The 14455-nt window shown below is 50.5% G+C and overlaps 1 protein-coding gene across 1 annotated transcript in view; it reads right to left on the bottom strand.

Annotated features, from left to right (window-relative positions):
* Nucleotides 1–14455, bottom strand: part of COQ7 (coenzyme Q7, hydroxylase) — a 130756-nt gene that overhangs the window by 69544 nt on the left and 46757 nt on the right. The window contains exon 2 of the mRNA XM_086950009.1: nt 2127–2326. Coding sequence (XP_086806135.1) covers nt 2127–2326 — 200 coding nt within the window. The remainder of the gene's footprint in view (nt 1–2126; nt 2327–14455) is intronic.

Here is a 14455-nt window from a genome sequence, read left to right as displayed (position 1 = left end):
GACCCTGAGCCGCTCTAGCACCGAAGTGCAGTCTCCCAGCATCTCCACGATCTGCGTGGGGCCCTTCTGCTCGCTGCTCAGCCCGTTGTCTGGTCACTCGCCGCTGGCTTGTGCCCTTCTGTGACGACATCCGAGAATCATCACTGCTGGTCTGGTTGCTCCAGACTGGCCCTTGCTTCCATCTTTGCGAGAAGCACCCCGGACCCTCCTGGTCCACTCAAGACGCCATCTTAGGCCCACCCCGTGGCCCTGAGATCTGCCAAGGCTTGTTGCCCCATCCTGGGCCCAGCGACGCCGACAGCATCATCCTTCGTGGGACAGCTCGCACCTCCACCGTGGTCGCCGACAACGCCTCCTGGTCCGTAAGACTGCAGAGCCTAGCGTCGCCCACTCACCTAGTCGAGGTGACGGCCAACCGGTGCCTTCCTGGTACCCTCTGACTACTGGCTAGTAGTACGAACTTGGTCCCCTCTGCTTTCAGGTTTCATCAATCTCCGATCCAGGCTTGGATCTCTACGAACTATTCAGCACTGGTCGCCGGCCAGCAACTCCTTTCTTCCGGCTCCCGGCTCGTCAGCGAAGACCCCGACGCCTGTAAGACTTGTGCAGCCGCAGCCCTCGTGGCTAGGTAACTCGGCATTTCGGTGCCTGCATAGCCTCCTTACTCTAGGGTCCCGAGTCCCTCGCTTCCGACTTGCCTTATCGGGTCCGCCCGAGACCTTAACCTTTCCGTGTCCTCGGACACTTGTTTTAATTGTGCACTTGAAGTATTTGCTAAAGAGATTTGGTTTGTGCTTAGTACCCTGTCCTCATAAAGAGTACAGGGCTGTTGTGATTCTTAATAAATATCCTGTTTATTTTCATAACACTTGTGTGGTGTCCTTTCACTGGGTGTTCAAGGGGTACATGTGTGGTAAACAGCTGGCTTAACACGCCCTCTCGAGTCTTTAGCCTTAGACTGCTCGTATCCACGCTACTAGGATAGCTGGTCTATAGGTTGACTTACAACCAGACACCATAAGGGTCGTTGGAACGATACATAGCGGTCGCTAGAATAGCGAACGTTGCATATCGGGCCAACTTCTCACAATGGGGATATGCTTGTGAGCAAACGCTCTTCTCCAGCTGAGTTCACGGGGATTCTTAGGGGTCCAGGTACTCATCCAGTGATGCCTGTGTGTAATTTGTTATCCCTGCTTTCTCTCGAGACATATTTCCTATCTTTCTCTTCATACTCTTTTCACCTTTCCGCCTTTCTCTCTCTTGCTGTTGGTCAAAGGTTGATGATGAAAAGTTAGGTATAGGTCCCCAAAACCGAGTGCAGGTTCCCACCATCTGCAGCCACTTGCATTAACTGCTGGGCATATATAAGGGACGCTTACGCTACAAATTTCATCCATGTGATTCCTGCTGAAAATGTTTTCATTGCAAAAGAATTAAAGCAATGAGATTGTCAACATTTGATTCACCAAAATTTCTCATCCAATCATTATGGCATAACCAGTACACAAAGGCCTGTTCATTTCTATCGAAGAACACAAAGAGCCTCGATTTCAAGTTTCCATTCAAATGTTGACAAAAGTATAATAATCAAAGAACCATCTAACATATTTGTACACATTTTTATCAATGTAAATAACAAACTCTAGAAATGATTCACTGAAACAACTGTCCAATCCATGACAAGAGAGCCCATGGGTTAAAGCAGGGAATACTTTTAAAGAAACCGTCAAGCAAACAAAGAGCAAAGCATCTGGGATAAGGAGACTGCAGGGAATCCATGCAGCGCAATGTTGCATTAAATAGGAAGTGACATGTCTTACATCAATATTGTTACACTTACTTGAAAATGCTCTTATTTGGGAAGGGTGGTTACGTAGGAGACAGCATAGGAACTCCTTAACCTACCTACCCCTTTCCTTTGCCTTCAGTCTGCTACTGGCTTATCCTACACAGCCAGTTTTAGCACCTCTACAATATATCTATTTTGCTTCCGAATTACTAATGTTTTTCAGGAAATAAAACGACCAACACTATTGTACAATGTTTTCGAATTCAATATTTTCTGTGCCATTTGGAACACTTGAGCCCCACAACAAAGGTAATTTTCTATTACACACTCTAACCTGTATTACTGGCCCAACAGTTGTTCTGCCAAGGACAGCCATTTGACCAGCATAAATGCGGTTTGCCCCGTATTCACCGGCATGATCAACTCGGATTATACGATCGACTATTTTTCTATCCACAGAGTTGAGGGTCATTCCGCTGCTCGAAAATCTTACAGAGGTCTTCTGTATTCTTGAATGCCATCTTGCTCCAGCACCTAGAAACAAACATGAGAATATAATAGACAGCGTTCACTGGAGAGGTTTACATTGTACTTAAAGCAGATAATTGACAAACTATGTTCAAACAACGGTTTTCTTTAGAAATACACAACCATGAAGGTGAAATTCTAATTTGCAAAATGCAAAAAGGAACTGGGATGAAAAAAGTTGGCAAGATCTACTTGTTGTTAGTAAAACAAATGCTAATAGAACTTTTTGGAGATTAGTAGCCCCCAACTAAGTCAGGAAGTGCGAAAATCCATCATTACAAGATACCTCCTGAAAAAATAGGTGTCGTATTTTATTGCTTTTTATACTGCACAAGACTATATTGATTGTGTACTAAGCTCTCCCTGCTTCACCATATCCACGCCGTGAGGGCAACTGCCAGCGTTGCAGGAACCTGGTCTTTCCAGCCGTGAGGGGAAAGGCTTACGGGATCCACAGAAACTATATTTCCCAGCACTCCCCTGCCTCAGCGACCGGCACCGACGTGCGGCAGCGCACTAGGAGGTGCTACATCTTCACCCCAGCCTCCTGCAGCGCGGAACGCGCGCGGGCCACGCCCGGGCCCGTCACTGCCAGGAAGAGACAGGGCAGGGCCACCCCCCTTTCATCTGCGGTCGTGGGTTCTTGTGCAGCACTTTAGCGGGGGCAGAGCGCAGCAAAGGGGTCACGTTCTTCCTGCTTCACCATATCCACGCTGTGAGGGAAACGGCCAGCATTGCAGGAACCCGGTCTTTCCAGCCGTGAGGGGAACGGCTTACGTGCTCCACAGAAACTACATTTCCCAGCACTCCCTGCCTCGGCGACCGGTTCTGACGTGCGGCAGCACGCCAGGAGGGCTACATCTTTTCCCCCAGCCTCCCGCAGCGCGGGACGTGCCTGGGCAAAGTCTGGGCCAAGGGCGGTCCCGTCTTTGCCAGGAAGAGGCAGGGCAGGGCCACGCCACCCCCATTTCATCTACGGATATGGGTTCTTGTGCAGTTCTTGGAGTTTGACTGCAGGTACTGTTTGTTTCCTTATGCTACCGCCATTCTAGCTTACTAGCAGTTTGGGTGTTATATTGTCACCAGCATAACCCCAATGTACTATGCACTAATGGACCAGGTGTGACTTAATCCCCTATATTGAACTTGGCTCTAGAATTTGTCTTTTGACTCAGGGTCCTGTACTGCACATTGCACTTTATTGCTATCATAATATCTTAACGTTTTTTATTATCATTGCTGCTAAACAATGTATATGTATTTTGCCCTTCTAGGGTAAAAATAAGGTCCTGTTGAGTTTCAGGTATTTTATTGATGTACGTCTTAGTACTGTATTGCATCTTCCACACTGTAAATTGCACTAGTCACTTTGCCTTAAAAACGGTTTTAGCTTTTGTTGGAACCTAAAGTTGTCAGGTCACCTAGGGTAGCCTGGCCTAGGGTAAGACAGTCACTAAACAGAAGCACATGTGTAAAGGTTGCCAACCACCCAGCAGTAACTCAAAGCAATCCCACTCAAAAGAATGACGCTCCACCAATGTTTTGGAAAAATATGGCTTGATTTTATAAAAATAGGTTTGTTTTTCTTTATCTCTTTTACACCAGCATTTCTCCTTAATCAGTTTCACCTTGAGTAAAGTATCACACTTTACAACTCCAACTTATTTTTCTCTGTACATTTACATCAAGGTACATCAAGGTACAATACCAGATTCACCCCACCTCCCTAACAGTTTATGCAGCTAGAGACGGATATCAGTGATTAACTTAGAATAGCTTATGCACCTATACCTCTCCTGAGGACTTAACACTTTTCCCTATCAGAAGGTACTTTTAGCAATATTTCAACAGATTGTACTACCCCCTAGATCATGGCCCTGTGGCCGCTCTCCTATGGACCTGAAAACACAAAGTTTGCTTCATCACGTCAATTTCTCCCTTCCAGGACACAGTATGGGGAGCGAACGGGGTATCAAGGGAAGTTTCAATAGAACAAGGTCTGAATTTTCCCACACAATGAGACCTTCTGGGAGGAACCACTCCTCAGTCCCTCTCAGTCTTCACCCACCACGCACTCCTTACTTACAGTTGGGCCCGCAAGGCCAGAGTCTCCGATCACCGAGCAGAAAGAGAGACCACGACAGAAGTCTCAGCCGGTAACCTTTGGCGCTCGTTTTGCTTCCTTCCGCCCGACCAGCCACTCACTGTCAGCGCTGGCGCGGGGAGGATGGGGGTGAGGATCTCTCCGTGTGCAGAAAACTTCTGCTTGCTCCCCCGCCTGACCAGACTCAACTCCAGAGCTGGCACGGGCAAAGGGCTCACCACAGCTGAGAGCCGAATCTGATCTTCCGTTTCCTTTTCCCTCGGTCGGCTCTGCCTCATGAAGACAGACGGCTCGACCGGGCATGCGCAGGTGTGTAGTGTCTCCACACCCGAGCCCGCTCTATTCCACGGCTCTTCCTCTTCCGCTCTGCCCACTCCAGGACCAATGGCTGTCGCACCAGAGCTGCGCCGATCAGGGGAATGCCCTCCTCAGCCAAAGCCTCTCCTGCTCGATCACGCCACTTGCTGCAGAGTCCCTGCCTTCTTTCCCTTGATGAGCCACTATCCTTGCCAGCAGCCTGACATCCTAGGTATGAGGGGGGAAAAAGACTTCGCTTGGGTAATGACAGAGGGGAATCGAAGGCAAGTACGTCCCCAGTCCATTTAAGGAGCCAATCGAGGGGGTCGCAATAAACGAACCCTCAGCATTAACCCTTCCCTCTTCTTGGCGAAACACTGCCCGAGTCTCACTGAGGCTTCCCAACTGGACAATAGATTGTGCTCCTCAGCAATACAGTCACCCTCAACCACTCATAACCCTTACTTCTGGGCTAGGGGTTGATCAGGTGCCCAGGGTCTCCAGGAATCCCACGCAGCGGGGTCAAATCAAGTAACCACAAGGGAGGAAGGGTGGTGAATCAATAAGGAAGCGTCCCTCAATAAGGAGATCAACCCTCTGGCTATCCTACCCCCACCTGATGCTACAGCCTGTCCTCCAGCTGACTCTCTCTGGCAAGACAAAATGGCTGCCCAGCATTCCGCCCTATATAGGCTGACCCACAGAGGTCCAGAAGGGACCAGAAGGTTCTGGAATGCCCTATTCTATCCTATGGGACAGATCTCAGGTGTGACAGTTGTGGCAGTTAGTAGCCACCATTTTGTGGAACTGGGAGAATTCCAGTCATGAAAGGCACCTAGGCCTGAGGTGAAAAACTAGGAGGGCAAAAGAGCACCTATCCCCCAGGCCAACACCATAAAAACCTAGTGGACACAAAAAGATACAAAGGTATGAGGGGCAAAAAGGGGGCAAAAATAAATAAATAATAGGAAGGGCTACGCAAAAGGTCAGACAGGTCTAACACGCGTCCCCCCCAGCTGAAAGTGGGGAGAGCTACCCAACCCCTTGGGAGTCCTCATCACTAAGGCGGAAATACCTAGAGAGACCGTCTGCATTGGCATGCTCCACTCCAGGCCGATGTTCCACCCGGAAGTCCATTCCCTGTAGGGAGATGGACCACCTCAGCAACTTGGGATTCTTTCCCTTCATCTGCATCAGCCAACGAAGGGGGCGGTGGTCAGTCTGAACCAGGAAGTGCGAGCCAAACAGGTATGGCCGCAGCTTCTTCAGAGCCCACACCATCGCGAAAGCTTCCCTCTTAATTGCACTCCACTTCTGTTCCCGGGGAAGCAGTCTCCTGGATAGGAAAACTACAGGCTGATCCAGGCCCTCTTCATTCAGTTCCGATAACACTGCCCCAATGCCATGTTCTGATGCATCTGTCTGGACAATGAACTCCTTGGAGAAGTCTGGGGCCCTCAGGACCGGTGCTGCACACATTGCCTGCTTCAACTTTTCAAAGGCTTGCTGACAAGCCTCCGTCCAAATTACCCGTCAAGGTTGTTTTTTTGAGGTGAGCTCTGTGAGAGGCGCTACAATAGTGCCATACCCCTTCACAAAGCGACGGTAGTAGCCTGTGAGGCCCAGGAAAGCTCGGACCTCAGTCTGGGTCTTGGGGGGTTCCCAGGCCATGATTGCCTCAATCTTTGCCTGCAGGGGCTGCACTGTCCCCCTACCCACCAAGTGTCCAAGGTACACAACCGACCCCTGCCCAATCTGACATTTGCTGGCCTTGATTGTCAATCCAGCTTGTTTCAGGGCCTGGAGAACTGCTTGCAAATGTTGCAAATGGTCCTCCCAACTGCTGCTGAAGACAGCAATGTCATCCAGATAAGCAGCGGAGAAACCCTCCATTCCGGAGAGGACCTGATTCACCAGCCGCTGAAAAGTGGCAGGGGCATTTTTGAGCCCAAAGGGCATCACACAAAATTGGAAGTGTCCCTCAGGCGTGGAGAAGGCTGACCTTTCCTTTGCTCCATTTGTCAGGGAGATCTGCCAGTACCCCGAAGTGAGGTCAAAGGGACTTAGATATTGGGCAGCTCCCAGCTGGTCAATTAATTCATCCGCCCTAGGGATCGGATGAGCATCAGTTTTTGTAACTGAGTTCAGTCCCTGGTAATCCACACAGAACCTCAGTTCTGGAGTGGTGCCTGGTGGAGCGGCTTTTGACACTAGAACCACCGGACTAGACAAGGGGCTGTTGGAAGGTTCTATAACTCCTAGCTCCAGCATCTTGGCAACCTCACCATGGATGCTAGCCTTCACCTTGTCGGACAGCCGGTAGGTCTTTGACTTTACTGGTGGGCTGTCCCCTGTGTCCACGTCATGGGTACACAGGTGAGTCCTTCCCGGGACAAGGGAGAACAGCGTAGAATACTGCTCCAGTATCTGGCGACAGTCCTCCCGCTGTTCAGGAGTTAGGGTTGGAGAGAGAATTACTCCCCCCACTGACCCATCCTTTTCTTGAGACGAGAACAAGTCTGGGAGAGGTTCGCTTTCCGCTTCCTCCCCCCCATCAGTCACCATCATTAAGATGACCTCGGGCCTCTCATGGTGGGGTTTGAGTCGGTTGGCATGAAGCACCCGAAGGGGCTGTCGTGGGGTCTTAAGGTCCACCAGGTATGTGGCCTTACCCTTCTTCTCCAACACCTCAAAGGGGCCTGTCCAGCGATCCTGGAGGGCACTTAGCTCTCCAGGTTCCATCACCCACACTTTCTGGCCAGGCTCCAACTCCACCGGGTGAGCATTGTGGTCATACCACTCCTTCATTACTGCCTGGCTTGTCTCCAAGTTGTCAGAAGCTTGCTTCCACAACTTCGCCATTTGGCTCCTGAAGGCCAGCATGTAGCTCACCACATCCCGGGGGGTTTCCTGGGAGACTTTTCCCATCCATCCTTCACCAGACTGAGAGGACCGCGTACAGGGTGCCCATACAGAAGCTCGAAGGGGCTGAAGCCCACTCCCTTCTGTGGCACTTCCCTGTAGGAAAATAGCAAACAGGGTAGGAGGACGTCCCATTTCCTCCGCAGGCTTTCAGGCAGACTTCTGATCATGCCCTTCAAGGTCTTGTTGAACCTTTCGACCAGTCCATTTGACTGGGGGTGATAGGGAGTGGTGATTCCGGTAGGTCACTCCACACTCCTTCCACATTGCCCGCATGTACGCTGACATAAAGTTGGTCCCCCTGTCAGACACAACTTCTTTGGGGAAACCCACTCAGATAAAGATCCCCATTAGGGCCCTAGCCACCACAGGCGCAGTGACAGTCCTCAGAGGAATTGCCTCTGGGTACCGTGTGGCATGATCCACCAGAACCAGGATAAACCTGTGACCAGCTGTTGTTGGTGGATCCAATGGCCCTACAATGTCTATGCCCACCCTTTCAAAGGGGGTGCTAACGACTGGAAGTGGTTCCAGGGGAGCTTTCAGCTTCACCCCTGTTTACCCACTGGCCTAGCAGGATACACATGTCCGACAGTAGGTTTTGGACGCCACTTTCATCTGAGGCCAGTAAAAGTGGGGGACAAGCCGAGCAAAGGTCTTGTCCTGACCTAAGTGTCCTGCCAAGGGTATTGCATGAGCCAATTCCAGCAGAAAGGCTCGGTACCGTTGCGGGACTACCAAAGCCCTTGATGAACCAGGTAAGGGTACCTTGGGTTCACTGTAGAGGAGTCCATCCTCCCAGTAAATGTGGTAGTGTCCCGCAACGTCCCCTGCTGCCTGGGCTTCAGCCTGTCGCTCAGTCCCTCAAGGGTAGGGCACTCCTTCTGGCCCTTACAGAACTCCTCTCTGGTAGGCCCTCCCTCCACATGCCACTCAGCAGGGATGGGCAGGTCCTCCAGAGAAACTACTTCCCCCTCCACGGACTCCTGGTCCACCACCACAGGTGGCCGATCTGTCACATGGGGTGTGGAAGCCGAGGCAGGCTTCTCCTGTCTTCGGGTCTGTCCCTTTTTGGCAGCGGGTTGGGCCATTGTTCCAGGCTCCAACCCAGGCGAACTCCCTCTCCGGGCAGTCGCAGACCTTGTGCTTACACAGGCCCAGTCAGGTGTACCCAGCATCGCAGAGTGCGTCCGGTATTCCACCTCTCTCCAAGCATTGTGCTCCATGTCATTCCCCAGCAGACAATCAACTGGCACAGCAGGGCTTACGGCAACTCGAAGTGAACCTGCAACCCCTTCCCACTCAAAGGGAACCTCAGCCACGGGATAGTGGCCCATTCTGCCGTCAGCCATCGCAGCGGGGTGGAGTACATTGGGAACCACCTGCTCTGGAGACTTCTCACCATAGTCATACTGGCTCCTGTATCTCTCAGAGCCTCCCCTCTCTGGCCATTGATGGTGATCCATTGCCCATACTTAGTAGTATTTTTTGGGGCACCTGGATCTTAGGAACCATCTCCCGTTCTCCCAGGGACACTAAGGTGACACCCGCCCACTCACCCCCTTATCTAAGGGCAACTCCTCCCCAAGCGCTACACTAGCTACTCCCGGGGGTTTTCCTCCAGAGGGAGGGGGTGGTCTCTTTGGGCATCTGACATCTCCCTTATAATGTCCAACACCACCACACTCGAAGCAGTGGACAACCCTTGGCAGCTGGCTTTGGCCAGGATGAGGGTTTCTGGGCGGGTTAGCCTTAGGGGTGAAACCTGTTCCCTTTCCCTGGAAACTGTTTTGGGGACCTTTAGAGAACTCCCGCTTTTTATCTCCCCCCTCCTTCTTCTGAGGGGCGCCCTGTCCGGCCTTTTGGGAATCCCCTCCAGTCCCCTTTGAGGACACCCGGGTACTTGCCCAGATGTCCGCCTCCTCTGCAAGCTTCCGGGGGTTGGTCAGCTTGCTGTCCACCAGGTGCTGGCGCAGCTCGGGAAAGCATTTCTCGAGTAGATGCTCTTTAAAAAAAAAGATCATACAACCCCTCATAATCCTTCACCTCACTGCCCCGTACCCAGCCCTCCAATGCCTTTCTCGCATAATCCAGGAAGTCCACCCAGTTCTGGGTGCTTAACTTGTGGCTCCCCCTGAACTTCTGGCGATACTTTTCTGGGGTTAACCCAAACTTCCTGATCAATGCTAGCTTCATGGTGGGGTAGTTGGTCTGCTCCTCCGGTTCTAAGGCTAAGAAGGCGTCTCGACCAGTAGGAGGCATATACTTCTACAACCCACCTGCCAGTGCTTTTCCTGGATCCCATGGGCTCTTAAGGAGACCTCATAGGCAGCCAACCATTTGGCTATATCATCCCCCTGACTATAGCTGGCAATTATGTCCTCAGGCAAATAGGGTCTGGTCTCCCTCGTTGGTTCTCTAGATTCGCTGCCACCATTCGGAGTAGGAGAGGGTCCCCCGTTGCAGGGCCTGGAGTTCTAACTCTTTTAGTTTGAATTCATGAGCCATCCTCCGCTCTTCCCTCTCCTGTTCTAGCCTGGCCAACTCCCATTTCAGTTGCCTCATTTCCCTCCTGTCGGTGAGTTCCGCTTTGGTCAAGCTTCCCCCGGAGACACTACTGCCCCTCCTAGAGTAGGTCATTGGTCCTGGAAGTAGGTTTTCCACCTCAGGATGGAATAATCCCTCTACCTCTATGACCGTGTCGCGGTCTGTCCCTTCATCCTCCTCCTTCCCTTCTCTGCGTGCCTTCACCCAAGCCCTCAAACTGGTCTGGAGTTCCCCCTTCTTGGCACCACGCTTAAAAAACACCCCCATTTGTTGGCAGAAATCTTTTAGCTGGGCCACAGAATAAGTGTCCAGTTCTTCCAGTGCAAATTCCATTTTGCAAAAGGCAATTCAAGGTTAAACACACAAAAAGAATGGAGCTACAAGGGCAACCTGAAGCTACCTCCACCCCACCACCAGGAATACATTTGAAAAAAGCAAAAGTAAACATTAGGAGGGCTGCTAGGAGAAAACTCCAAGTGTAGGTTAGTGGATTACACTTAGTTACTGCAGAGTAGTCGCAACCACAGCTTTCATCCCACCGCTAGACGCCAATATGTTGGAACCTAAAGTTGTCAGGTCGCCTAGGGTAGCCTGGCCTAGGGTAAGACAGTCACTAAACAGAAGCACATGTGTAAAGGTTGCCAACCACCCAGCAGTAACTCAAAGCAATCCCACTCAAAAGAATGACGCTCCACCAATGTTTTGGAAAAATATGGCTTGATTTTATAAAAATAGGTTTGTTTTTCTTTATCTCCTTTACACCAGCATTTCTCCTTAATCAGTTTCACCTTGAGTAAAGTATCACACTTTACAACTCCAACTTATTCTTCTCTGTACATTTACATCAAGGTACATCAAGGTACAATACCAGATTCACCCCACCTCCCTAACAGTTTATGCAGCTAGAGACGGATATCAGTGATTAACTTAGAATAGCTTATGCACCTATACCTCTCCTGAGGACTTAACACTTTTCCCTATCAGAAGGTACTTTTAGCAATATTTCAACAGATTGTACTACCCCCCTAGATCATGGCCCTGTGGCCGCTCTCCTCTGGACCTGAAAACATAAGGTTTACTTCATCACGTCAATTTCTCCCTTCCAGGACACAGTATGGGGAGCGAACGGGGTATCAAGGGAAGTTTCAATAGAACAAGGTCTGAATTTTCCCACACAATGAGACCTTCTGGGAGGAACCACTCCTCAGTCCCTCTTGGCGTTAACTCTGAGTCTCAGTCTTCACCCACCAGGCACTCCTTACTTACAGTTGGGCCCGCAAGGCCAGAGTCTCCGATCACCGAGCAGAAAGAGAGACCACGACAGAAGTCTCAGCCGGTAACCTTTGGCGCTCGTTTTGCTTCCTCCTGCCCGACCAGCCACTCACTGTCAGCGCTGGCGCGGGAAGGATGGGGGTGAGGATCTCTCCGTGTGCAGAAAACTTCTGCTTGCTCCCCGCCTGACCAGACTCTCAACTCCAGAGCTGGCGCGGGCAAAGGGCTCACCACAGCTGAGAGCCGAACCTGATCTTCCGTTTCCTTTTCCCTCGGTCGGCTCCGCCTCACAAAGACAGTCGGCTCGACCGGGCATGCGCGGGTGTGTAGTGTCTCCACACCCGAGCCCGCTCTATTCCGACGGCTCTTCCTCTTCCGCTCCGCCCACTCCAGGACCAATGGCTGTCGCACCAGAGCTGCGCCGATCAGGGGAATGCCCTCCTCAGCCAAAGCCTCTCCTGCTCGATCACGCCACTTGCTGCAGAGTCCCTGCCTTCTTTCCCTTGATGAGCCACTATCCTCACCAGCAGCCTGACATCATAGGTATGAGGGGGGAAAAAGACTTTGCTTGGGTAATGACAGAGGGGAATCGAAGGCAAGTACGTCCCCAGTCCATTTAAGGAGCCAATCGAGGGGGTCGCAATAAACGAACCCTCAGCATTAACCCTTCCCTCTTCTTGGCGAAACACTGCCCGAGTCTCACTGAGGCTTCCCAACTGGACAATAGATTGTGCTCCTCAGCAATACAGTCACCCTCAACCACTCATAACCCTTACTTCTGGGCTAGGGGTTGATCAGGCGCCCAGGGTCTCCAGGAATCCCACGCAGCGGGGTCAAGTCAAGTAACCACAAGGGAGGAAGGGTGGTGAATCAATAAGGAAGCGTCCCTCAATAAGGAGATCAACCCTCTGGCTATCCTACCCCCACCTTATGCTACAGCCTGTCCTCCAGCTGACTCTCTCTGGCAAGACAAAATGGCTGCCCAGCATTCCGCCTTATATAGGCTGACCCACAGAGGTCCAGAAGGGACCAGAAGGTTCTGGAATGCCCTATTCTATCCTATGGGACAGATCTCAGGTGTGACAGTTGTGGCAGTTAGTAGCCACCATTTTGTGGAACTGGGAGAATTCCAGTCATGAAAGGCACCTAGGCCTGAGGTGAAAAACTAGGAGGGCAAAAGAGCACCTATCCCCCAGGCCAACACCATAAAAACCTAGTGGACACAAAAAGATACAAAGGTATGAGGGGCAAAAAGGGGACAAAAATAAATAAATATTAGGAAGGGCTACGCAAAAGGTCAGACAGGTCTAACAGCTTTTAATAGGGATTTGTGTAAATAATTTAGTGTGCTCAGAGGTAGTCAACATGAATAGGCAGGAGCCAAATCTGGGGAAAAGTGTGGTTGGAACTTTAGATGCCTTCATATTAAGGGCAGAATCAGCCCTCATTAATGAAATAAAACTCACTGAACACAGGATATCCTTTGAGCCCCACCCCTCGCAAGGTAGACTCTCTCTATCCCCCGTAATCTCTGGTTCTATGGCGGTTTCCAACCAGGATGTATTTCCATCCAGGCTGAGTCAGTCCCCATTTGTTTCCCAGTCACAGTGAAAAATTCTGTTTGCTCAACTACGGAGCATGGACCCAGCCCTGTTACATTTAAAGCCACAACTAGAGGGCAGAAAGAAAAGATGAAGTCAACTTGTACTAATGAATGACCCTCCATAAAAAGGAAGACCCGAGGACTACCGAAATCAAACAAATCTGTTCAAGGCACATCTGGAAGGAAATCATTAGCTGTCCCTAACACAAATGTTTGCAAAGAGGGTCCCCATATTTCCACGAATCAGACAATGCTAGGGCAGTTCTCTGACAGTATACAGGAGGGGAACTTCTGGGGCAGGATCGAAACTATGATGTCCACCCTACTGGATCCAATCCTTCAAAAAAATAAGCTCAGTAGAAGTTAGGTTATTAAAACTAGAGGCTAGCTCAATCCGGTGTTTACACCGATAGTTAGCACAACCATTAGTAAAGACCATACAACCACTGGGGGTAAAGGAGTAGGGGTATGCTCTTCTGTGAGGCCTGCAGTAAATAGTGTGGTGCTATATAAGAGCAGTTCCAATAGCATCAGGCTCAGTAGTGCAGATGTACCAGCAATCGTATGGCAGTCTCCTATAAGAGCGGGCCTTCTGTGCCTCACATGGCTAGCACGTCAGAAGGAAGGGTCTTACAGTTAATGAGTCTCCCAACTATTGACCTTCCACCTGAATCCACCCCATATGTAGTAGTTTTGGGGAGTGTTCCTTCCCTCCCCAAAGGGGATAATGAAGACTATGGGCAGTAGTTAAATAAATTAACTCACTGGTTTTCACACAATACTACCCTGGGTGCCCGCGTGTCTAGTAATATCCTTATGGCACGCAGGGTTTGCTGGATTGGGAGCTCACACAAAATGGGTTCGGGTCATTGCGGTATTGCAAATTTTGATAATCCCTACACTACGAGACATATTTTATCCAGGGATATTAACCTCACCCCTTTTTGGGATCTGTTATTAGGGCTTTACCTTCGGGCTACTTTTACAAGCCAGCCCTTTATAGGGATAAGTGAAATGTCCCCAGGGCAGCTCCAAGAGGTGGGTGGTCAAATTGTCTAGCATCTAGGCATCAGTCTACTTCTATGGCCTACTTACCTTCAGAATCAGACAGGCTGTTTGACACCGACTCCTCACTGGCGTTAAACAATAGATTTGCTGCACTATCAGACATGGAGGATTGTGATTGACTGAGGGACCTCACACTCCCTGAGCTGGAGCCTGCTGCTCTTTTCTAGTCCCCAGTGGAGGTCGTTGAAAGGCCTCCAGACATGAGGCCAAATAATTTCCTATTCTGGAATATTGCAGGCCTGCCCAACAAGCTTCAAGATCCACTATGGGTGAAATATGTGAAGCAATGCACGGTAATTAGCCTCCAAGAAACATGGACAGT

This window comes from Lissotriton vulgaris, unplaced genomic scaffold (genome assembly GCF_964263255.1).
Source record: "Lissotriton vulgaris unplaced genomic scaffold, aLisVul1.2 SCAFFOLD_829, whole genome shotgun sequence".
Lineage (NCBI taxonomy): Eukaryota > Metazoa > Chordata > Amphibia > Caudata > Salamandridae > Lissotriton > Lissotriton vulgaris.
Note: the sequence above shows the minus strand (reverse complement) of the source record. Positions and strands in the feature narration are given on the sequence as shown.